Source organism: Ovis aries, chromosome 20, assembly GCF_016772045.2.
Source record: "Ovis aries strain OAR_USU_Benz2616 breed Rambouillet chromosome 20, ARS-UI_Ramb_v3.0, whole genome shotgun sequence".
NCBI classification, from domain to species: Eukaryota; Metazoa; Chordata; class Mammalia; order Artiodactyla; family Bovidae; genus Ovis; species Ovis aries.
In genome coordinates this window covers 25,238,743-25,265,107 of record NC_056073.1, presented here as the reverse complement: position 1 = coordinate 25,265,107, position 26,365 = coordinate 25,238,743, and the positions used below count along the sequence as shown (strand labels likewise).

Below are 26,365 nucleotides of genomic sequence, written 5' to 3'. Positions count from 1 at the left end.
AAAACTAAAGGCTTTGTTAATATCTAATATAGTACTATTTTAAAGTTACATAATTGAAGAATCACATTTCTTCAGCACATAATTTGCAAGGAAAAATAATGAACAGAGAAACTTGCACATTTAAAACAAAACTGAAGAACCATATAAACCAAATGCTAGGCTTTTTTGGATTCATATTCAAACTAAACAACTATTTATTTTATTTTTTTTCCCCCTCCCACCTCCCTCCCCATAACATCTCTCTGGGTTATCCCCATGCACCAGCCCCAAGCATGCTGTATCCTGCGTCAGACATAGACTGGCGATTCAATTCTTACATGATAGTATACATGTTAGAATGCCATTCTCCCAAATCATCCCACCCTCTCCCTCTCCCTCTGAGTCCAAAAGTCCGTTATACACATCTGTGTCTTTTTTGCTGTCTTGCATACAGGGTCGTCATTGCCATCTTTCTAAATTCCATATATATGTGTTAGTATACTGTATTGGTGTTTTTCTTTCTGGCTTACTTCACTCTGTATAATTGGCTCCAGTTTCATCCATCTCATCAGAACTGATTCAAATGAATTCTTTTTAACAGCTGAGTAATACTCCATTGTGTATATGTACCACTGCTTTCTTATCCATTCATCTGCTGATGGACATCTAGGTTGTTTCCATGTCCTGGCTATTATAAACAGTGCTGCGATGAACATTGGGGTACATGTGTCTCTTTCAATTCTGGTTTCCTCGGTGTGTATGCCTAGCAGTGGGATTGCTGGGTCATAAGGTAGTTCTATTTGCAATTTCTTAAGGAATCTCCACACTGTTCTCCATAGTGGCTGTACTAGTTTGCATTCCCACCAACAGTGTAGGAGGGTTCCCTTTTCTCCACACCCTCTCCAGCATTTATTGCTTGCAGATTTTTGGATCGCAGCCATTCTGACTGGTGTGAAGTGGTACCTCGTTGTGGCTTTGATTTGCATTTCTCTAATAATGAGTGATGTTGAGCATCTTTTCATGTGTTTGTTAGCCATCCGTATGTCTTCTTTGGAGAAATGTCTATTTAGTTCTTTGGCCCATTTTTTGATTGGGTCATTTATTTTTCTGGAATTGAGCTGCATAAGTTGCTTGTATATTTTTGAGATTAGTTGTTTGTCAGTTGCTTCTTGTGAGACAATCAGAAAAAATGAACAGTGACTGTGTTAAGCAATTATTTACCTAACTTTAGGTATGGTAATGGCATTGTTTTTATATTCCCAGGGTTATTATATTTTAGATTTTCATAGTAAAATATTTAGGAATGAAATGACATAATATCTAAGATTATTATAAAAATAATCCAGTAGGCATGTAATATTGTGGGTGAATTTAAAGAATTGTCCATGAATTGGTCTTTGTTAAAACTGGACTATTGATACATGGTCCTGTTCTCCCTACTACTGTATATAGTTGAAATTTTCCATAATACAATGGTCTTTTTAAGTATTCAGAAATGCCCAAAGAGCAGAGAAACATTCTGTATGAAGTTATGAAGCTTTTTAAGGCTTTCCTCATTTTTATTGCAGTTAGGAAACCCAGAGAGTTCAAATTCTGCTCTAGAGCACAGAACCTCTCAGATATGTAACCCTAAAGAGTGAGCATGCCACAAGGAATAACAGAAAAGGAAAGCAAAGTTAATGCTCACTTTATTATTGGCTGAACTAAGCCCCAGACTATTGATATGATTATTAATTCAATCTATAATGCACAAATGGTCATTAAGCAGCAATGTTGTGACACATACCATACTACATTCCAAGTGCAATTTTTAAATAGATTTATTTATTTATTTTTGGCTGCATTGGGTCTTTGTTGCAGCACACAGACTGTCTCTAGTTTTGGAGAGCAGGAGCTACTCTCTAGTTGTGGTGTGCCATCTTCTCATTGTGGTGGCTTCTCTTGTGGAGCGTGGATTCTAGGGCTCGTGGGCTTCAGCAGCTGCCGCACGCTGGCTCAGTAGTTGTGGCATACAGGCTCAGCTGCCCCGTAGCATGTGGGATTCTCCTGCACAGGGATCAAACCAGTGTCTCCTGCACTGGCAGGTGGACTCTCTACCACTGGACCTCCAGGGAAGTCCCCCAAGTGTATTAATGTCATATGAGAAGAGACACATTCATCATCTTTGAAGAATTTACACTCCAGTAGGAGGAAATATTCCAGAGAATAGCAAGAAGAGATAAGAAAGCATTCTTCAGCAATCAATGCAAAGAAATAGAGGAAAAGAACAGAACGGGAAAGACTAGAGATCTCTTCAAGAAAATTAGAGATACCAGGGGAATATTTCATGCAAGGATGGGCTCGATAAAGGACAGAAATGGTCTGGACCTAACAGAAGCAGAAGATATTAAGAAGAGGTGGCAAGAATACACAGAAGAACTGTACAAAAAAGAACTTCATGACCCAGATAATCACGATGGTGTGATCACTCACCTAGAGCCAGACATGTTGGAATGTGAAGCCAAGTGGGCCTTATCTAAGTTATGCTTTCTAGCATCACTACAAACAAAGCTAGTGGAGGTGATGGAATTCCAGTTGAGCTCTTTCAAATCCTGAAAGATGATGCTGTGAAAGTGCTGCACTCAATATGCCAGCAAGTTTGGAAAACTCAGCAGTGGCCACAGGACTGGAAAATGTCCGTTTTCATTCCAATCCCAAAGAAAGGCAATGCCAAAGAATGCTCAAACTACCACACAATTGCACTCATCTCAAATGCTAGTAAGGTACTGCTCAAAATTCTCCAAGCCAGGCTTCAGCAATACGTAAACCGTCAACTTCCTGATGTTCAAGCTGGTTTTAGAAAAGGCAGAGGAACCAGAAATCAAATTGCCAACATCTGCTGGATCATGGAAAAAGCAAGAGAGTGCCAGAAAACATCTATTTCTGCTTTATTGACTATGCCAAAGCCTTTGACTCTGTGGATCACAATAAACTGTGGAAAATTCTGAGAGAGATGGGAATACCAGACCACCTAACCTGCCTCTTGAGAAATCTGTATACAGGTCAGGAAGCAACAGTTAGAACTGGGCATGGAACAACAGACTGGTTCCAAATAGGAAAAGGAATATGTCAAGGCTGTATCTTGTCACCCTGCTTGTTTAACTTCTATGCAGAGTACATCATGAGAAACACTGGGCTGGAAGAAACACAAGCTGGAATCAAGATTGCTGGGAGAAATATCAATAATCTCAGATATGCAGATGACACCACCCTTATGGCAGAAAGTGAAGAGGAGCTAAAGAGCCTCTTGATGAAAGTGAAAGAGGAGAGTAAAAAATTTGGCTTAAAGCTCAACATTCAGAAAACGAAGATCATGGCATCCGGTCCCATCGCTTCATGGGAAATAGATGGGGAAACAGTGGAAACAGTGTCAGAGTTTATTTTTTTGGGCTCCGAAATCACTGCAGATGGTGACTGCAGCCATGAAATTAAAAGATGCTTACTCCTTGGAAGAAAAGTTATGACCAACCTAGATAGTATATTCAAAAGCAGAGACATTACTTTGCCGACTAAGGTCTGTCTAGTCAAGGCTATGGTTTTTCCAGTGGTCATGTATGGATGTGAGAGTTGGACTGTGAAGAAGGCTGAGCACCGAAGAATTGATGCTTTTGAACTGTGGTGTTGGAGAAGACTCTTGAGAGTCCCTTGGACTGCAAGGAGATCCAACCAGTCCATTCTGAAGGAGATCAGCCCTGGGATATCTTTGGAAGGAATGATGCTGAAGCTGAAACTCCAGTACTTTGGCCACCTCATGTGAAGAGTTGACTCATTGGAAAAGACTCTGATGCTGGGAGGGATTGGGGGCAGGAGGAGAAGGGGATGACAGACGATGAGATGGCTGGATAGCATCACTGACTCGATGGACGTGAGTCTGAGTGAACTCTGGGAGTTGGTGATGGACAGGGAGGCCTGGCGTGCTGCGATTCACGGGGTCGCAAAAAGTCAGACAGGACTGAGTGACTGAACTGAACTGAACTGAGGAGAAAATATACACATATGGAATAATTTCACAAATATATAATTATAAATGCTAAGGAAAATAGAAATGCAATATGATAAAGTATTACACAGAAACCAAGTATAATTTGGTAGAGTTTAGAGAAGACTTGAATAAGTGAGATGAAATAATATGGTTTATAGTAAGTGAAAGACAAGGTTAAGGAGGGCAGAGCACATGTTTGAGAAAATTTTGCAGTACAAAAGAGATTATAAAAATAAAATTATCACAGACTTAGTAAAAAAAAGTTTATGTAAGAGCAAGAAATTTATTTAAATTCTTTCTAACTAGAATCCTAATGAAAAGAAATTGTATTTTTAGAAATAATAATGAAAGGCTAAAAAAATGGAAAATGTAATAGAAAGATTGAAAATTAAATCAACAAAATCTCCTTGAAAAAGAAGACAAAGAAATGTAATATATAGTACAAAAATAAGACACAGAGACTCGACCTCAGAATATCAAGTAACAGAGAGAAAGAGAAACATGAAGGAGGGAAATTATGAAAGCAAGTAAAGGAAAATTTTCCAGTTATGAATGACCTAATTTTTTACATAGAATGAGAACTTTCATATATTTAGCAAAATTAATGGAAAAAGACTCATCACTATATACATTTAAAATTTTTAAAGTCATTTTAAACTTCTAAACTTCTTCATTGATCACTACCTTGTGGCAAATGGGATAGCATAATTCAGTGAAGCCATGAGCCAAGTCTTGTATGGCCACCCAAGATGAACAGGTCATAGCAGATAGTTCTGATAAAACATTATTCACTGGAGGAGGTAATGGCATACTGCTCCAGTATACTTTCTGTGAGAACCCCATGAACTGTATAAACAGGCAAAAAGATATGATGCCAAAAGATGAGCCCCACCCTCTCCCCAGGCCAGAAGGTGTCCAATATGCTACTGGGGAAGAGCAGAGGACAACTACTAATAGCTCAGAAAAAATGAAGCGGCTGGGCCAAAGCAGAAGCCACACTCAGCTGTGGATGTGTCTGGCAATGAAAGTGAAATCTGATGCTGTAAAGAACAGTATTGCATAGGAACCTGGAATGCTAGGTTAGGTAAACTGGAGGTTGTCAAGCAGGAGATGGCAAGAGTAAACATCAACATCTTAGGAATCAGTGAACTGAAATGGACAGGAATGGGTGAATATAACTCAGATGACCATTATATCTACTACTGTGGCCAAGAATCCCAGAGAAGAAATGGAGCAGCCCTCATAATCAACAAGAGTCCAAAATGCAGTACTTGGGTGCAACCTCAAAAACAACAGAATGATCTTGTTTTGTTTCTAAGGTAAACAATTCAACATCACAATAATACAAGTCTATGCTCCAACCACAGATGCTGAAGAAGCTGAAGTTGATCAGTTCTGTGAAGACTAGAAGACCTGCTAGAACTAACACCAAAAAAAATATGTCCTATTCACCACAGGGGATTAGAATGCAAAAGTAGGAAGTCAAGAGACACCTGGAGTAACAGGCAAGTTTGGCCTTGGAGTACCAAATGAAGCAGGGCAAAGGCTAACAGAATTCTGCCAAGAGAATGCACTGTTCATAGCAAGCACCCTTTTTCAACAATACAAGAGAAGACTCTACACATGGACATCACCAAATGGTCAATACCAAAATCAGATTGATTATATTCCTTGTAGTTGAAGATGTAGAAGCTCTATACAGTCAGCTTCAGTTCATCAACTCAGTTCCTCATAGCAAAATTCATGATTAAACTAAAGAAAGTGGGGGAAACCACTAGGCCAGTCAGGTACAACTTAAATCAAATCCCCTATGAATATACAGTGGAAGTGATGAATAGATTCAAGGGGTTAGATCTAGTAAACAGAATGCCTGAAGATCTATGGACAGAGTTTCATAATATTGTACAAGAGACAGTGAACAAAACCATTCCAAAGAAAAAGAAATGCAAGAAGGGAAAGTGCTTGTCCGGGGGGCTTTATAAATATCTCCTATAAATAAACAGAGAAAGAAGGGAAACAAAAAGCAAGGGAGAAAAGGAAAGGTACACCCAACTAAATGCAGAGTTCCAGAGAATAGCAAGGAGAGACATGAAAGTGTTCTTCAATGAACAATGCAAAGAAATAGAGGAAAACAACAAAGATCTCTTCAACAAAACTGATAATACCAAAGGAACATTTCATCCAAAGATAGGCACAATGAAACGGTAAAGACCTAATAGAAGCTGAAGAGATCAAGAATAGATTGCAAGAACACACAGAAGAACTGTACAAAAAAGACCTTAACAATCTGGATAACCACAACGGTGTGGTCACTCACCACACCAGACCCAGACATTCTGGAGTGTGAAGTCAACTGGGCCTTAGGAAGCACTGCTGCCAATAAAGCTAGTGGAGGTAATGTAATTCCAGCAAAGCCATTTAAAATCCTTAAAAATGATGCTATTAAAGTGCTGCACTCAATATGTAAACAAATTTGGAAAACCGAGCAGTGGCCACAGGGCTGGAAAACGTCGATCCTCATCCCAATTCCCAAGAAGGGCAGTACTAAAGAATGTTCAAGCCACCAGACAATTGCATTCATTTCCAAAACTAGTAAGGTTATACTCAAAATCCAGCAAGCTAGGCTTCAGCAGTATGTGAACTGAGAACTTCCAGATGTCCAAGCTGGCTTTAGAAAAGGCAGAGAAACCAGAAATCAAATTGCCAGCATTCACTGGATCTTAGAGAAAACAAGGAAATTTCAGAAAAGCATCTACCTCTGTTTCATTGACTGTGCTAAAGCCTTTGACTGTGTGGAACATAACAAACTGTAGAAAACTCGTAAAGAGATGGGAATACCAGACCATCTTACCTGTCTCCTGAGAAACCACTATGCAGGTCAAGAAGCAGCATTTATAACCTTGTATAGAACAACTGAAGGCTTCAGGATTGAGAAAAGTGTATGACAAGGTTGTTTATTGTCACCCTGTTTACTTAATTTATATGCAGAGCCCATCATGCAAAAAGTTGGGTTGGGTAAGTTACAGGCTGGAATCAAGATTGTCCCTAGAAATATCAACAACCTCTGATATGTGGATGACACCACTCTAATGGTAGAAAGTGAAGAGGAACTAAGGAGCCTCTTGATGAGGATGAAGGAGAGTGAAAAAGTTGGCGTAAAACTCAATATTTAAAAAAAACTAAGATCATGGCATCTGGTCCAATCACTTCATGGCAAGTAAAGGGGAAAGGTGGAAGCAGTGACAGATTTCCTCTCCTCGGGCTCTAAAATCACTGTGGATGGTGACTGCAGCCATGAAATTAGAAGATGATTGCTTCTTGGAAGGAAAGCTATGATAAACCTAAACAGTGTGTTAAAAAGCAAAGAGATCATTTTGCCGACAAAGGTCCGTATAGTCAAGGCTATGGTCTTCCCAGTGTCACATACGAATGTGAGAGCTAGACAACAAAGAAGAGAGAGCACCAAAGAAATGCTTTTGAACTGTGGTGTTGGATAAAATGCTTGAGAGTCCCTTGGACAACAGAGAGATCAAACCAGTCAATCATATAGGAGGTTAGCCCTGAATACTCAGGGCTACTTGGAAGGACTGATGCTGAATCGAATCTCCAATACTGTGGCCACCTGATGTGAACAGCTAACTCATTGGAAACAACCCTGATGCTGGGAGAGATTGAGGCAAGAAGAAGCATGGGATGACAGAGGATGAGATGGTGCATGGCATCACCGATTCAATGGACATGAACTTGGCCAACCTCCAGAAGATGGTGAGAGACAGGGAAGCCTAGCGTGGATTCGTGAAGAGTCAGACACGACTTGGAGACTGAACAACAACAGGATTCTGAAAATCTCTAGTGTTAAAAGAAGATCATCTCAGTAGAGGAAACAAAACAAAACAAACAAAACAGACCTATGTTAAACTGTCAAATACTTGTATCATTCAGTTCAGTTCAGTCACTCAGTCGTGTCCGACTCTTTGCGACCCCGTGAATCGCAGCACGCCAGGCCTCCCTGTCCATCACCATCTCCCGGAGTTCACTCAGACTCACGTCCATCTAGTCCGTGATGCCAGCCAGCCATCTCATCGTCTGTCATCCCCTTCTCCTCCTGCCCCCAATCCCTCCCAGCATCAGAGTCTTTTCCAATGAGTCAACTCTTCGCAGGAGGTGGCCAAAGTACTGGAGTTTCAGCTTCAGCATCATTCCTTCCAAAGATATCCCAGGGCTGATCTCCTTCAGAATGGACTGGTTGGATCTCCTTGCAGTCCAAGGGACTCTCAAGAGTCTTCTCCAACACCACAGTTCAAAAGCATCAATTCTTCGGCGCTCAGCCTTCTTCACAGTCCAACTCTCACATCCATACATGACCACTGGAAAAACCATAGCCTTGACTAGACGGACCTTAGTCAGCAAAGTAATGTCTCTGCTTTTGAATATACTATCTAGGTTGGTCATAACTTTTCTTCCAAGGAGTAAGCGTCTTTTAATTTCATGGCTGCAGTCACCATCTGCAGTGATTTCGGAGCCCAAAAAAATAAACTCTGACACTGTTTCCACTGTTTCCCCATCTATTTCCCATGAAGCGATGGGACCAGATGCCATAATCTTCGTTTTCTGAATGTTGAGCTTTAAGCCAAATTTTTTACTCTCCTCTTTCACTTTCATCAAGAGGCTTATTTCCTCTTCACTTTCTGCCATAAGGATGGTGTCATCTGCATATCTGAGATTACTGATATTTCTCCCAGCAATCTTGATTCCAGCTTGTGTTTCTTCCAGCCCAGTGTTTCTCATGATGTACTCTGCATAGAAGTTAAACAAGCAGGGTGACAAGATACAGCCTTGACATATTCCTTTTCCTATTTGGAACCAGTCTGTTGTTCCATGTCCAGTTCTAACTGTTGCTTTCTGACTTGTATACAGATTTCTCAAGAGGCAGGTTAGGTGGTCTGGTATTCCCATCTCTCTCAGAATTTTCCACAGTTTATTGTGATCCACAGAGTCAAAGGCTTTGGCATAGTCAATAAAGCAGAAATAGATGTTTTTCTGGCACTCTCTTGCTTTTTCCATGATCCAGCAGATGTTGGCAATTTGATTTCTGGTTCCTCTGCCTTTTCTAAAACCAGCTTGAACATCAGGGAGTTCACGGTTCATGTATTGCTGAAGCCTGGCTTGGAGAATTTTGAGCATTACTTTACTAGCATTTGAGATGAGTGCAATTGTGCAGTAGTTTGAGCATTCTTTGGCATTGCTTTTCTTTGGAATTGGAATGAAAACTGACTTTTTCCAGTCCTGTGGCCACTGCTGAGTCTTCCAAACTTGTTGGCATATTGAGTGCAGCACTTTCACAGCATCATCTTTCAGGATTTGAAACAGCTCAACTGGAATTCCATCACCTCCACTAGCTTTGTTCGTAGTGATGCTCTCTAAGTCCCACTTGACTTCACATTCCAAGATGTCTGGCTCTAGATTAGTGATCACATCATCATGATTATCTGGGTCATGAAGATCTTTTTTATACTTCTATCATTAAGAAATGAGAAATGCCTGGAAGTTCTGAAGGAAAATTATTTTCTGTTAATAAATAGATACCTTTGCAAAACCACAATCAGGTACAAAGAAAGAATATAAGTACTGTTAGACATGAAAGGGTACAAAATGTATCTACCACATACCATTTTATTGAAAGCTGATTAAGAATGTGAATTAGTAAAGTGGGGTTGTTAATCAGGAAATAAGAATGTACTTGGGGAATGACATCAGCAACATGATCAAAAAAGAGTCTTTCACTCGTATCTCCCTCTCAACAACAATCTGACATCCATCCCTGGACAAAGATGTCTTTGTGGGAGCTATGGCATCCAACAGCATATGCTAAAGAATCCAGGAGTCTCACCCACCCAAGCATCACATAACAAGCCTACAGACTATGGTCATGGCTAGGGACCCTGCAATGGCCCATAAACTGGCTCAGAGCTTCTTAGCTATGATCTGGAAGCCCCTGGAGAACAACCTTAGACACTCTGTAGAAGTCCAACTTTCCAGTGGAGAACTTCAAGGACACCACTGGAGCAAAGAAATATGACTTGGACACACTGGAGAGAGTAGGAGGAAGAGCATCACTTCTCCCCAAAGCAGCACAGCTGGTGCAAATTATCCTGGAGGAGAAAGTGAAAACTTGTCAGGGAACATCTGTCTTCTACAACTGTGCGGGAAACTCCCAGAGATTCATTTCTCTCTTACCCTATCCAGACTACTATGTCATGAGCTACATAACTGGGGTGGGAAGAGGCTGGTAAGGTGGTAAATAGAACTCTAGGAAGATATGAAAAAGGCACAGATTCCTCAAGAAGTCTACTAACAATCCACTGGGGAGGCCTCATCACTGAATCCCGTCAACCTGCCCAGGCACTCCTAGCAGTACCTGCACCTCACCCACACACTCCACACTGTAGTCAGCTCCCTGTGTGCACTCCTGACAGCAGCAAGAGTGAGCTCTGGCAGACAACTAAAAAGCAGCACAGAAAGCCAGTCCAAAGCCAGTCCCTGTAGGCCACGGAGAGAACAGGAACTTGAACTTCAGCTCCATTCTTGGGAAAGCAAAAGGGAAGCTGTCAGCATCCAGCATGTTGCATCGCAGAATCATGAGAAGGCATACAAGTTCAAGAATTCTGTCACCGGAAAGAACAAGAAGTGTGGTGCAGACACATCCATAAAAGGTTTGAGAGGGTCTCAGAAGAACCGGCAAAAAAAAAGATATTATAGGAAAACTGAATGAATGTTTTGGCCAACCCAACATTTCTTTCCTGAAGTCAGCTAGTAAAGACTGGTATGGATGTGAGAGTTGAACCATAAAGAAAGCTGAGCACCAAAGAATTTATGCTTTTGAACTGTGGTGTTGAAGAAGACTCTTGAGAGTCCCTTGGATTGCAGGGAGATCAAACCAATCAATCCTAAAGGAAATCAGTCCTGAATATTCATTGGAAGGATTGATACTGAAGCTGAAGCTCCAACACTTTGGCCACCTGATGGGAAGAACTGACTCATTGGAAACTGACCCTGATGCTGGGAAAGATTGAAGGCAGGAGGAGAAGGGGACGACAGAGGATGAGATGGTTGGACTGCATCACCAACTCAATGGACATGAGTCTGAGCAGGCTCTAGGAGTTGGTGATGGACAGGGAAAAGTGGCATGCTGCAGTCCCTGGGGTGGCAAAGAGTCAGACACGACTGAGTGACGGAACTGAACTGAGAGGAGATGATTGCTACTTCAAATGCAGAGACAGAAATGAAGATTTCAATTAACATGAAAAATCAAAGAAACATAGTATCACCAAATAATCAAAATAATCTTCCAGTAACTGACACCTAGACATGGAAATCCTTAATTTACCCAATGAAGAGTTTAAAATAGCTCTTTTAAAGAAACTCAATAAGTCACAAGAAAACACAGTAAGACAATTCAGTAAAATCTGGAAAACAATACATGAACAAAATTAGAAGTTTAATAGAGAGATATAAATCATAAAAAACAGAAATTAGGAATATGAAAAATACAATAGATTAAATGAAAAATGCAGTAGTGTCAAGAATAGAGTGTATCAAGCAGAAGAAAGAATTAGAAGCTAAGAACTTTGGAATTATCCAAGTCAGAGTAAAACAAAGAAAAAAGAATGAAAAGTGAAGAAAGCCTAAGTGATCTATAGAATACCATCAAATGTAACCCTCTGTGAATTACTGGCATCCAAAAGAAGAGAGAGGGGAAAAGGCACAAAAAGCTTGTTTAAAGAAACAATGGCTGCTGCTGCTGTTGCGAAGTCACATCAGTCATGTTCGATTCTGTGCGACCCCATAGACAACAGCCTACCAGGCTCTGCAGTCCCTGGAATTTTCGAGGCAAGAACACTGGAGTAGATTGCCACTGCCTTCTCCAATGTATGAAAGTGAAAAGTGAAAGTGAATTCACTGACTCTTTGCGACCCCATGAACTGCAGCCTACCAGGCTCCTCCATCCATGAGATTTTCCAGGCAAGAGTACTGGAGTGGGTTGCCATTGCCTTCTCCGAACCATAGCTGAGAACTTACCAAATCTGAGGAGAGAGTTGGATATAAGTTCATGAAGCTCAAAGGTTAAGAAACAAATGCAACTTAAATAGATTTTCTCAAAGATGCATTATAATAAAACTGCAAAAAATCAAAGATAAGAAGATAATCTTAAAAGCAACAAGAGAAACTAAGCTGGTAATTTACACAGAAAACATAATAAGGATATCAGATTTCTCAACAGAAACTTTACATTTAAGGACAGAGAATGATGACACATTCAAAACTTGCTGAAAGAGTCTGGGTCATGAGGTAGCTGAAGGAAGGTCATGAACTCACCTCCTCCAATGGACACACTCAGTCTACAGCTACAAATGGAATAATTTCCCCTGGAAGAAAAAAAAAAATCTAAAAATCTGTTCAACAATGCCTGCACATCAGGCAAATGAGAAGAAACCCACATCAAGGCAGGAGAAGGAGAGTCATAAGCTTGCCATAAACCCCACCCTGGGCACAGCAACCCACAGTTGGGAAGGAACTCAAAACCAAGAGCTTCTCCTGAGGAGCAAGGGGTATGATCACAACAGTGGGCATCCCAACCGGTAAGGCCTGCACCTAAGAGATAAGCCCCACAAATATCTAGCTTTGAAAGCCAATGGGTCTCATGTTTTAAGTGAACTCAAAAAGGGCTCTCAAAAGAATCACACACAGACTCATTTGACCCAGGTCCCAGCACAGAAGCGGCCATTTGAAAAGCATTCAGATTTTATGGGAATGAGGCTCATTTGATGACCTTAAAGTGTCAGCCTAAGGGACAGGGGCTGGCAGGATACTCTCCCGGGACAGAGGCTGGCAGGCACCATTTTGCTCTCTCTTTCTTCTGTGCTAAAGTGGGCAGGCATCTATATTTTTATTCTAGGAATTTCTTTTTTTCTTTTCAGAGGTTCAGTCTTTAACTCCTCCTTTGCATCACTGTAGCTCCTGTGCCATCCTCCAGAGGACCACTATGCCATCCAGGTGAGTTTTTACATAGGCTGGGTGTCCCAATTTTTATGCTTGCCACCCAGAGGATGCCTTTGGATCACCTGGCTCTGGAGGCTATGGAAGTTTGCAGTCCATCAGAGTACTGCACAAAGAGCAGACTGAAACACACTCCTGGTCTTTCTAAGAAAGAGGCCTATTTTTTTATCCAGGAGCTTTGGTATGAGGGCAGGTTTCTGGTTTGACACAGTTCTAGGGGGCTACAGAGGTGCTCTCATGAATCCAAAGCCAGTAGACAAAATCTTTGCACACTTCCCCTGCCTTGCTCCCGCTCACTGGGATCTCTCAGAAAGCAGCTTAGACATTTGTCTGGTGCCCTAATTCTTCCAGCTGGTACCAGAAGATAATTCTACACTGTCGCTCTGGTGATTAGTGACGCTTAGGTTCATGGGTCACAAAGCACTATAACAAATGTAGAGAAGTTCTTAAATAGCTACCAACCCAGGGCACAGCAAGAGGCAACAGCATTTCTGTGAAAGAGGCCTATTAGCTTACCACCATAGCTGTAGCCTGAGGGGTAGGTTTCTAACTAAACAAAGATCTAAGGACTGACTTTAACCCTCTCCAGAGACCTTTCAGGGTGGCACTGTCATTTCACTGTCCTCTGCTATGCTGCCCAGTGCCAGTGGCTCTCAGAAGGGAACTCTTACACCCATCTGAGACCCTGGATTTTGTGGCTGCAAAATTCAACATTTATGTGATACATCACATTAACAAATCGCAGAATAAAAACCATGATTATCTCAATAGATGCAGAAAAACCTTTTATAAAATTCAACACTTGTTTATGATAAAAACTCTCAACATAAGTGGGTATAGAGGGTTCATGTGCTGTGCTAAGTCACTTCAGTCATGTCCAACTCTTCCTGACTCTATGGACTATAACTGGCCAAGTTCCTCTGTTCTTGGGATTCTCCAGACAAGAGTACTGCAGCAGGTTGCCATGCCATCCTCCAGGGGATCTTCCCAACCCAGGAATCAAACCCACGTCTCCGGTGTCTCCTGCATTGGCAGGTGAGTTCTTTACACTAGCGCCACTTGGGAAGCCTCAACATAATAAAGGCCATGTATGACATACCCGCTGCCAACATCCAGAGGCTCAAACAGTAAAGAATCCACTTCCAGTTATATTAATAATATAGGTAAGTCCTGAGGATGTGATGTGCAGCATGGCTACCATAGTTAAAAATACTGTATTGCATATTTGAAAGTTGCTCAATCTTTTTAAGTTTGACTATACTTTATTGACCCATGACAACTCACAAACCTCTCTGTGACACAAAAGATTGTGATGGGTATTCCTCATTTCATTCAAAATATTGTAAAGATTCCACTATTTGCAATTCTGTTATTTGAAAACTAAAATAGTCCACAAATTTCTTTAACAGGGCACAATAAACTTCAACACATGGAAATATGCTGATGTGACTAAATGAATGAAGATATAGCTGCAGCTTTCAAGGCTGGAGTACTGCTCTGCCTACTGTATCTTATGTGATGTCTCAGTTGTCACATAGGATGTCTGTTAGCTAGACATTATAGTGGTCATTTTACAATATAAACAAATATATCACCATGCTGTATACCTGAAATTAATGTTATATATCAATTATGCCTCAATAGAAATTCTTAATAAACAAGAAGGCTCAAGGTACAGATAATTTATATTCATGTTTAATTATGATATACTCTATAACCAGGTAATGTTTCAATGTGCTTCCCTTGAACGATCTGCAGAGGCAGAATGGAAACAGAAAAATCCCTTGGGGTCTGTGTAGATGCTGCTGGCAGTGCACAGGCAGAGGCTCCAGGGTCCATGCAGGAAGCAGCATCGCAGCCAAATCCTTAGGGCAGGGGTCACAAGGGGTGACCTGGTGACTGTGTCAGAGTTAATCTAAGAAAGACTATGATCTCAGAGGAGGACAGGCTGAACATGGGAATGAAAATGGGAATAGAAACAATTCTCAGGGTCTGAGGAGATGCAGTTGGCAGCACACAGGAAGGTGCAGGAAGCAGCATCATTACAGCCAGATCCCTGTTGGGGCAGGTGGTCACAGGAAGTGACCTGGTGACTGCATCAGAGTCACTATAGGATCTGATCTCAGAGGAACAGAGAGACGGGCAGCTGGGAATTCTGGGCAAGAACAGGCAGCCATTACAGAAGAGCGAAGTCCAATCTCCATCAAAGTATCCTCGGGAGTCAGCGCACAAGCCCTGTAGAAGAAAGAGTTATCACACACAGCACCCTGAGGGAGGCGCCCCTCACCTCCTCTAAGGTCCCTGCAGCATCAGACAGAGAAAGCTGAGCTCCAGGGCATATTATCATCACCTCCCCAACACCTGGGTAAGGTGACTCTCCCAAAGAGGAGGCAGTGCTCCAGGCTGACACAGATGTGCGGGAGGCTGGGGAGCAGCTGTTATCCTTCTGGGGGATATGAAGATTTCAATCTTTTCAGTAAATTTCATGATAACTCACCTTCTTTAAATTTATTTCATCCTTATCCATCAGTCACAAGGTCTTAACTGCCCAAAGTTAAAATCCCCCAGACGAATGAAACTGTCACTGGAAGACAGGGAAGTCAGTGCTCTGACCCTCTTAAAAGAGGAAGCTTTTGGAAAGGAGTCTATGAGACAATGATGAACTTTAAGGAAGCCCTAGAATGAATTCCACCTGCCAGTTTTGTGGCAGCGCTACCTTTCAATCCGTAAAGTAAGACTTCAGTGTCTCCCTAGGTTGCTTGTTTCTTCCTGCCACCACCTTAACTTCCTTTCTGTTACAATCAGGAAAAAGAGCTACATCTAGAGACAGAAGCCTCCCTGATAAGAGGGTCTCAGCCAAAGTCTTCCCCATTTCCCCAAAGTTCCTTACCCTTCTGGCTCCTGTGACGGACAATGAGGCCCAGCCCGAGGAAGATCAGCCCCAGCACGAAGCCCCCAACACCACTCAGCATCTTGCTCTGGGCAGATTCAGACTGCGCCCCTGGGGAACAGAGCCTGAGTGTCAGCATTTGTCCCCACATCTCACAGTGTCCCTTGAGAATCCTGAAGTCCAGTTTGAAGTACAAGAAGTGGAAGTACCAGGGGAACTCAGTTCTTCATTCTAACTACCCCCAGGTGAGGGACCCAGCAAAAGATCCTTGGACAGAGTGGGCAGGTGAATGAGCAGGGAAAGCAGATCCCTGCCCCTCAAGGACACATGCATAACCTTGGACCTGTCAATCCTGCAGAGCTCCCTGGGCTGGGCTCTGGGGCCATGGTGTGTGCAGTGAGCTCCTGTATCTGGAAAGACAATGTAATTAGGCTCTTCCAATGCCCCTGCTATGAGGTATGAACACTCTTGTGTCCTCTGATTTCAGTAGGGATGCTGGGGACAAGAGGTGAGATGGGATGGACCCAGGAAGCCTTGTCTGCCCTGTCCTGTAGGCCCCACAATGAAAGGAAACCAAGTGCCCTTACGCCACTCCACCGAGATGGGGCTCTGGAGGCTCGGGTGCTCCACGCGGCAGGTGTACACATCTCCTCGCTGGGGGGTCATCTCCAGCATCACGAGGATCTGGAAGGTCAAGTCCCCATTCCTAATAAGGGGTGTGGACACAACTCTGGCTGTCTCCTCCTGGTCATTCCGGAACCACCGAACCTTGATCTGGCCTGGATAGAAATCTGTCACGGAGCAGACCAGCAGGTTGTGGTGGTTTAGAACCTCAGTCCTGGACGGGGAGATGGTCACTGTAGGTTCCACTGAGGGAGGAACAGACAGGAAAAGACACAGTGATACGTGAGACCGCACAGCACGTCTCCCATGGAGAAGAGTCCTTCCTCGGTTCCAGAGTGGGAAGATCCCCAGATTCCAAGTCTTGGATTTGGATCCAAACTTGTCCACATTATTAGCTTGAATAGAAACATTCATCAGTTTACTCTTTGGAGCCTCAAGAGATAAATGTCATCATTCTATGGGAGTTACTTTGTTGACACTGATAAACATGAAGCACTTTTAATTATAAATTACTATATTATACAGGCTGCTATTCATTAAAATTTTTCAAATAAAAATAAAAAGCCCAGACTTGTTTTCCCCCACACCTATTGAAGGTGCTCTTCAGGACTAGCTCTAGTGACTTATGCGAGGTTAGTCCCAGTGCTCCTCACTATAGAGAAAATCTAGCTGTTTTGACTCCCATCTGCTGGTCATGAGGTGATCAAGAGTCATGGAATAGCAACACGGACTGAGAATTAAGAAAGCACAGACATTTCTGCATGCATGCATGCAAAGTTGCTTTAGTCATGTCCGACTCTCTCACCCCTATGGACTGTAGCCCACCAGGGTCCTCTGTCCATAGGATTCTCCCGGCAAGAGTATTGGAGAGGGTTGCCACGCCCTCATCCAGTGGATCTTTCTTAACCAGGGATCAATAAACATTTCTATGTACAATAAAATAGGAGAAGAGTGACCATCACATCCTTCCTACAAAGCAATTCTTCTCACATGGGCTACATCTATAATCCTCAGCCCCATAACATTTGAGAGCAAGAGCACTTCCCATATGTTGCTGGTCAACAAAGCATCTCTCTCAGCTTTAGCCTTATGTTAGCTCCAATGCCATTCTGTGATGAACACCCCATAGAAATCTACATAATTAAATACATACACTCTGTATCTACTTCATTGATGCCACATATGCAAAAGTGAAAGTCATGTCTGACTCTGTGCAACCCCATGGACTATACATTCCATGGAATTTTCCAGGCCAGAATATTGGAATAGGTAGCCTTTCCCTGCTCCAGGGGATCTTCCCAATCCAGGAACCAAACCAGGGTCTCCTGCTTTGCAGGTTGATTCTTTACCAACTGAGCTATCAAGGAAGCCCTGTACATACACTGCATGCAGCCTGTCTCTACTTCATTTATGCCACATATACTTATTTGATTGATCTATTGATTCACTTATTCATTCATTCAACAATTATATATATGACAATTTAGATTCTCTGGTAATCCAAAGATAACAACAGACCATAGTCCCTGCTTTTATAGACTTTGCAATCTTGTAACAGCAAACACACACAATGTTACAAACTTAGTCAGTTCAGTAGCTCAGTGGCTCAGTCGTGTCCAACACTTTGTGACCCCATGGACTGAAGCATACCAATCTTCCCTGTTCATCACCAACTCCCACAGCTTGCTCAAACTCATGTCCATTGAGTCGGTGATGCCATCCAACCATCTCATCCTCTGTCAACTCCTCCTCCTCCCACCTTCAATCTTTCCCAGCATCAGGGTCTTTTCAAATGAGTCAGTTCTTCCAATCAGGTGGCCAAACTATTGGAGTTTCAGCTTCAGCATCTGTCCTTCCAATGAATATTCAGGACTGATCTCCTTTAGAATGGACTGGTTGGATCTCCTTGCAGTCCAAGGGACTCTCAAGAGTCTTCTCCAACACCACAGTCCAAAAGCATCAATTCTTCAGTGCTCAGCTTTCTTTATAGTCCAACTCTGACATCCACACATGACTACTGGAAAAAAAAAAAAAACACATAGCTTTGACTAGATGGACCTTTGTCAGCAAAGTAATGTCTCTGCTTTTTAATATGCTGTCCAGATTGGTCCTAGCTTTTCTTCCAAGGAGCAAGCATCTTTTAATTTCATGGCTGCAGTCACCATCTACCGTGATTTCAGAGTCCCCCAAAATAAACTCTCTCATTGTTTCCATTTATTTCCCCATCTATTTGCCATGAAGTGATGGGACTGGATGCCATAATCTTCATTTCCTGAATGTTGAGTTTTAAGCCAACTTTTTCACTCTCCTCTTTCACTTTCATTGAGAAGCTCTTTAGTTCTTCTTCGCTTTCTGCCATAAGGGTGATGTCATCTGAATATCTGAGGTTACCGACATTTTTCCCGGCAATCTTAATTCCACCTTGTGCTTCATCCAGCCCAACATTTCTCATGATGTGCCCTGCATATAAGTTAAGTAAGCAGGGTGACCATATAGGGCCTTGACATATTCCTTGCCCAATTGGGAACCAGTCTGTTCCATGTCCAGTTCTAACTGTTGCTTCTTCAGCTGCATACAGATTTCTTAGAAGGCAGGTCATATGGTCTGGTATTCCCATCTCTCTCAGAATTTGCCACAGTTTGTTGTGATCCACACAGTCAAAGGCTTTAGCATAGTCAATAAAGCAGAAGTAGATGTTTTTCTGGAACTTTCTTGCTTTTTCGATGATATGACAGATGTTGGCAATTTGATCTCTGGTTCCTCTGCCTTTTCTAAATCCAGCTTGAACATCTGGAAGTTCACGGTTCACATATGTTGAAACCTGGCTTGTAACATTATATAAACTAAGTAACATTTTATAAATTTTGAAAGAAAAGAAAGGGAACCTGAAAACAAGCAACAGTGATAAAACATCATTTGTTTGCCCATACCTCAATTCCTTTATCGTCTTAGGATGTTCAGTTCAATTCAGTTCAATTGCTCAGTCATGTCCGACTCTTTGCCACCCCATGAATCACAGCATGCCAGGCCTCCCTGTCCATCACCAGCTCCTGGAGTTCATTCAAACTCATGTCCATCCAGTTGGTGATGCCATCCAGCCATCTCATCCTCTGTCGTCCCCTTCTCCTCCTGCCCCCAATCCCTCCCAGCATCAGGGTCTTTTCCAATGAGTCAACTCTTCGCATGAGGTAGCCAAAGTACTGGAGTTTCAGCTTCAGCATCAGTCCTTCCAATGAACATCCAGGACTGATCTCCTTTAGGATGGACTGGTTGGATCTCCTGCAGTCCAAGGGACTCTCAAGAGTCTTCTCCAACACCACAGTTCAAAAGCATCAGTTCTTCAGTACTTCACAGTCCAACTCTCACATCCATACATGACCACTGGAAAAACCAACTAGACGGGACTTTTGTTGGCAACGTAATGTCTCTGCTTTTCAAAATGCTATCTTTGGTTGGTTGGTCATAACTCTCCTTTCAAGGAGTAAGCGTCTTTTAATTTCATGGCTGCAGTCACCATCTGCAGTGATTTTGGAGCCCAAAAAAATAAAGTCTGACACTGTTTCCACTGTTTCCCATCTATTTCCCATGAAGTGATGGGACCAGATGCCATGATCTTTGTTTTCTGAATGTTGAGCTTTAAGCCAACTTTTTCACTCTCCTCTTTCACCTTCATCAAGAGGCTTTTTAGTTCCTCTTCACTTTCTGCCATAAAGATGGTGTCATCTGCATATCTGAAGTTATTGATATTTCTCCCAGCAATCTTGATTCCAGCTTGTGCTTCTTCCAGCCCAGCGTTTCTCATGATGTACTCTGCATAGAAGTTAAATAAGCAGGGTGACAATATACAGCCTTGACGTACTCCTTTTCCTATTTGGAACCAGTCTGTTGTTCCATGTCCAGTTCTAACTGTTGCTTCCTGACCTGCATATAGTTTTCTCAAGAGGCAAGTCAGGTGGTCTGGTATTCCCATCTCTTTCAGAATTTTCCACAGTTTATTGTGATCCACAGAGTCAAAGACTTTGGCATAGTCAATAAAGCAGAAATAGATGTTTTTCTGGAACTCTCTTGCTTTTTCGATGATCCACTGGGTGTTGGCAATTTGATCTCTGGTTCCTCTGCCTTTTCTAAAAACAGCTTGTTAGTCATGGTCAAATACAACCCACTTCCTCATCTATTCTACACATCTTATCCTCGACCTCTCCAGTTGTTTCACTGCATCTCCCTCATTCTCTTAGTGTGAAACTATAGTAAATATTTCATACATGTTTTACTTATTTATTTAATAACATACTACATACTCTTTTCTTTCCCCCCCTAATTTCCTTTTAACATTCAAGTGAATTTAACTACTAGCTGCCTACCCTATTCCATCCTCTCGCTTTTAAGAATAACTTCCTTGTTCAGAAATCAGACATGATTATCATGTATGTTCTCTATAGAAAACATTTTGCAATTCTTGCAGAAGTTGGTCAGGGTTCATGAGAAAGCACTGTGAACATAAAGTATAACTGGGACTTGCTGAGGTCAGGAGGCAATCTTGTCACCCCAGTTACATGGTACTCATGAGCCATCATCTGGAAAGAATCATGCTTTCAATTGGGACTTTAACTCTTGTTTAGGTCCTCGTTGCTGGAGTCTGATTGAAATCTTGGTCAGGTATGTGGACTTACAAAATCTGTTCATCTCAAACAGATTGGGAGTGAAAAATGAAGGTCACAAGTTCAAGAGAGAATTGTTAGAGTAATGTTTATAGGAAAAGAACTGAAATAGCAAAAAATATAAGCATATATTAAACTTGGTATCATTAGGATGAAGAAGGTAAAAGAGTGTAAAGTAAGCTAAAAGTTATGTGAACGTGTATAGATAACACTGAGGTCAGACTAGGGATTAATCAGTGAGTTTTCAATCCCCTCAATGTATCATTTTGTCCCACCAATTTGAAAATAGGCAGGAACAGACTCACACCGCTGTCTCTGGTCATAACTGACTTTAAGGAGGCTTTGCTTCCATTAGACTCTATATACATTAGTAAAGAACATGATGACTGCTGTGTATTCGGGGACACTTCATAACAGTGAATAACTGTGCCTAACTACTTAAGCTGTTTATATGTGCCAACATTAACATATATAAAGTGTTGATGCTAACTGTTAAAACCCAAGGTTGTTGTGAAATTAAGTGGCATAATACAGACAGTATTTGGTAATATAATTGTCTACAAATAGGTTCCCATTAAATGGGTATAATTAACTTTCAGAAGGTGTATCCCTGAGATGCATGGTGACTTTTGGGGCCTGGAGGGAGAGGATAGGGTTTAGGCCAAAATAAACCTGAAGATATTTTTATTCAATTAAATGGCATAGACTTATTTACCCCAAAACTCCAACTCTTTTTATTATGCCATTTGTTGAGCTTTTCTAAGAAATTGTAACTCAGCCTTACAACACCATTCAAGAGTTGTTTCTATTCTTAGTAAACATTTTTTTCCTCAGACTTTGCTTTCACAAATTTTAAGTTGTTAAGATCCAAGTCAATAAGAGTTAACTTTAAAGAGTTAAGTAAAATAGTAAAGAATAATTAACAAAATCAGTTTTTAAGGCTCTATTTACTTGTTTTCTCGTGAACCTAAATGGATGAAAAACCGAGTCCATTTATGGATTTATTTAACAGAGGTTTAAAGAACTCACACTACCTGCCACTGTGCGAACAGGCACACGGTAATAATCAACACCGTCCCTTACTCGAAAGAGGTCCAGAACAAGTGATACAGTGACATCCATTTAGGAAACCAAGATTAAGGTGAATAATGATGTGAAACCAAAAAGTGAAAAGGTATTATTTCATGACTGTTATTTATCACCACGCGCGCAGGGTGCCCTGAGCTAAGCAGTGGAGCTGCCGTGACCAGGCGGGGCGGTCAGACATCGGAACACACCAAAGGCGCGAGCGAGGCGGGAACGAGCTGAATTAGTGGAGAGAGCTGCCCAGCGCGCGGCCTTCAGAGGGGGCCCACCCTGGGCAGGCCGCGCCGCCCCTGCGGGGAGAGGTCCGGGGCTGCGAGTGTCCATTCCCCGCGGCGCCTCCGCCCCCGCCCTCCGCGCCGGCGCCCCGGCCTCGCTGACCCCTCCGCGGGCCTGGGGACCCCGCCCCGGAGACCCGGCCCCTCGCGCGCTGAGTCCCGGGCGGAGGGCGGCCGGCACTCACCTCGCCGCTGCCAGGTGAAGGGGGCATACACCCGGTAGTTGTTTCTGCACACCGTGTCCACCTCGGCCCGCACCCGCTCCATGATGTCCTTCTGGCTGTTCCAGTACTCGGCTTGCCGCTGCCCCGGCGGCGTCACCGCCCGGTACTCGCCCCAGTCGCTGTCGAAGCGCGCGTACTCCTCCCGGTTGTAGATGTATCTGGTCACGTACCGCACCCGCTCCGTCCCGTTGGTGAAGTAACAGTGGCACTTAAACTGGACCAGGAAATCCTCTGCGGGGAGACAGCCGCTCGGTCAGGCTCGGCCCCACAGCCCCACGCGGGGCCGCGCGGCCAGATGCGGAGGTGCCGGCCGCCGCCAGCGGGGTCCCGAAACCGGCAACCCGCCGCCGCTCAGCCCCTGTTCCCTGCCCGGCCCTGCGCCTCCCGCTGCGACCCGGGTCCTCCCGCGGCTCCTCCCCGGCCTCCCGCCCCCTCTGAGGCCCCCAGGATGTGAGGAGGCCTTGGGACGTCAGGAAACAGGAGGCTGAGAACTCAGTAAACGGGGCCGTGTCTGTCGGCTTGATCATCCATCGCTCTGTACTAAGAGAGATCAGGATGTTCTCACAGAAATCTCAGTTTCCCTTAACTACTGGGAACCTCAGAGGCAAAGTAATGTCGACATAAACGCAAGAGTTCAGGGAATGACAAAAGAGGCGGAGAAAAGAAGTTTGTCCTCAGCCTGAAAGAAAGTGAAATCTAATCGCTCAATCGTGTCCGACTTTTTGTGACCCTATGGACTGCAGCCCACCAGGCTCCTCCATCCATGGAATTTTCCAGGCAAGAGTACTGGATTGGGTTGCCATTTCCTTCCCCCGGGGATCTTCCTGACCCAGGGATCGAACGTGGGTGTCCCGCATTGCGGGCAGACACTTTACGGTCTGAGCCACCAGGGAATCAGCCTGACCGGCATACATATTCTCTTTTTCCCCGACAAAGTGTCTTCCTTACAACACCTGGGTTTACTCCTAGTTTCTGCCACCCCCACCGACACCTATGTGCTTAGAAGGAACCAACAACTTCCCAGTCACAGAAAGGAACATCTTATTCATGGAAAGAGCACAGACTTTCAAATGAGATAAATTGGATTCCAATTAAACTGAGATAGATACCAACTTGGGCAGGTTCCTTAATAGAGTAAATGTATCATAAGTATAATTGTGGAAAAAGTCATTATACCTACATGTAGGGCTTTTAGGAAGATTGAGAGCGAATTTATATTAAGATATTAATCCTTAATCCTATATTATTAATCCTATAATCCTGTGTCTAAAGTGAATGGTTTCTCAACATTTATATCATTCCGATTCCGTTCTTACAATTTCTTTGCTCCTAAATCCAGTCCACCCCCACTTAAGTCTCTGAATCCCACTCAAGTCACTACTTGACCATAAATCAGTGAAACCTGAGGCTAAGTTTCTGTCTGTGGTCACCCAAGGAGCTCCTCCAATACCAGGAGTTGCTTTCATAAACCTTCCACTCAGAGTCAGGACTGTACAGTCTTTTGCTCAAATTCTGAACCTAGAGACTACTACTGGCCTACATTTCCTGCCAACCCAGGACCCCACAGTATTTAGTCCAGACAAGATCTTGGGGGACCCTGAAATGACAAATTATGCTGTGTCTTCTTTGGAGAAATTGGTATCTTCTAAAAAGGGGAGGGGGAGATGCCCATGCGCACTTTGTCCTGGCACTTACAGTAGATACACACTCTGTCTCCTCCTCCCTGTTACACCCAGGCTCAAACCTTTAAGAGGGGGATTGTCCTCACCTTGTCCTTAGAGGGTGGAAATGAGAATGTAACATAGCCCTCATTCCCGATGGGAGGAAATGTGTGATGAAAGACAGTATCGGGAGATCATACCCCAGCCCAAGGGTCCCTCAGAGCCTGCTCCCCAGAGTGGTGGCTCCAGGGAGCAGCTGCCCTGCACTTACGTGGCGAGTCTCTGCCCTCAGCCCCTGGGGTGCTCAGCACCGCCAGTGTCACCATCACAGCTGCCGTCCAAAGGCCTCTGGGGATCTGCAGAGCCACCATCCCAGACATAATAGAGAACAAAGGAAGAAGTAATGGTGGCCAACACAGCTCAAACACGGTGGATCTGGTGAACTCACTTCACAGAATAAAAGTCTATGGGTGCTCCCATGTATGGCAGGATTGGAGAGTCCCTCAGAAAGGAACCAATCAGCACTGGAGCTGAAATACCTCATCTGTCCCTGGGCAGACCATTATTTTCAAAGGTTCTCAATCTAATGCCTGGCACTGTCTTCATCAAATTACACTGAATAAACATTTCAGGTGAAGATTTTCTCTGTTATACAAGATCTGAAGATTGAATGCCTCAGGTGTTTAAAGAATGAAAAGAAAAAAGTGATTCAAAAGTAGACACGTCTGTGATATTTACTAAAACCTATTGTTTTGGGGTTTGAGGGTAGGGGAAAATAAGTGGAGATCATATTTCAAGGAGATAAAATTATTGTCACAGAGATGATCACCGTATTAGCTTAGACACTCTGAGAGGTCTTAAGATTCCATGGGAAGAACAGAGCTCTTGAAGGAAATGGTTTGGGGCTGCAGTTCTACCACTGATATGCTTTATGGCAATCAGCAAAATACTAAACCTTTTTGACTCAGACTTCTCTATGTAAAATGTGAATCCTGCTTCATTTTATATCTAGGCCCTCATATTTACAAACTTAAGAATGATGTTGTTGTTCAGTCGCTAAGACGTGTCCAACTCTTTGCAGCCACATGGACTGCAGCTTGCCAGGCTTCCTTTTTCTTCACTGTCTCCCAAATTTGCTCAAACTTATGTCCACTGAGATGCCATCCAGCCGTCTCATCCTGTGTCACCTCCTTCTCATCCATGCCTGTAATCTTACCCAGCATCAGGGCCTTTTCCAAAGAGTCAGCTCTTCGCATCAGGTAGTCAAAGTATTGGAGCTTCAGCTTCAGCATCTGTCCTTCCAATGAATAATAAGGACTGATTTTCTTTAGGATGGACTGGTTGGATTTCTTTGCAGTCCAAGGGACTCTCACGAGTCTTCTCCAGCAACACAATTTGAAATCATCAATCCTACGGTGCTCTGCTTTCTTTATGGTCCAACCCTCACATCTGTACATGACTACTAGAAAAACCATCTATTTGACTATCTGGACCTTTGTCAGTAAAGTGATGTCTCTGCTTTTTAATATGCTGTCTAGGTTTATCACAGCTTTTCTTCCAAGGAGCAAGCATGTTTTAACTTCATGGCTACAGTCACTATCCGCAGTGATTTTGGAGCCCAGGAAAATAAAATCTGTCACTGTTTCTACTTTTTCCCCATCTCTTTGCCATGAAGTTATGGGAGCAGATGCCATGATCTTAGTTTTTGAATGTTGAGTTTTAAGCCAGCTCTTTCACTCTCTTCTTTCACCCTTATCAAGAAGCTCTTCAGTTCCTCTTAGTTTCTGCCATTAGAATGGTATCATCTTGCTGAGGTTGTTGCTATTTCTCCCAGTAACCTTGATTCCAGCTTGTGATTCATCCCTCTGTACTTAGAGCAATAAAACTCAG

The 26,365-nt window shown here is 43.0% G+C and overlaps 1 protein-coding gene across 7 annotated transcripts in view; it reads right to left on the bottom strand.

Moving 5' to 3' along the window:
- Positions 1 to 24,933, bottom strand: part of LOC101118514 (boLa class II histocompatibility antigen, DQB*0101 beta chain) — a 65,211-nt gene extending 40,278 nt beyond the window's left edge. The window contains exons 1-6 of one of the 7 annotated variants that reach the window (XM_042237015.2): positions 24,747 to 24,933; positions 22,776 to 23,045; positions 16,535 to 16,816; positions 15,948 to 16,058; positions 12,377 to 12,426; positions 1,782 to 10,152 (exon numbers count right to left, since the gene is read on the bottom strand). In XM_042237015.2, the coding sequence (XP_042092949.1) occupies positions 12,395 to 12,426; positions 15,948 to 16,058; positions 16,535 to 16,816; positions 22,776 to 23,045; positions 24,747 to 24,855 (804 nt within the window). In that variant the 5' untranslated portion in view covers positions 24,856 to 24,933 and the 3' untranslated portion in view covers positions 1,782 to 10,152; positions 12,377 to 12,394. Of the gene's footprint in view, positions 1 to 1,781; positions 10,153 to 12,376; positions 12,427 to 14,730; positions 16,059 to 16,283; positions 16,358 to 16,534; positions 16,817 to 22,775; positions 23,046 to 24,746 lie in introns of those variants that run through there. The other 6 variants (XM_027959116.3, XR_009597738.1, XR_009597737.1 and 3 more) reach the window with 6 other exon arrangements.
- Positions 24,934 to 26,365: the final 1,432 nt, after the last annotated feature.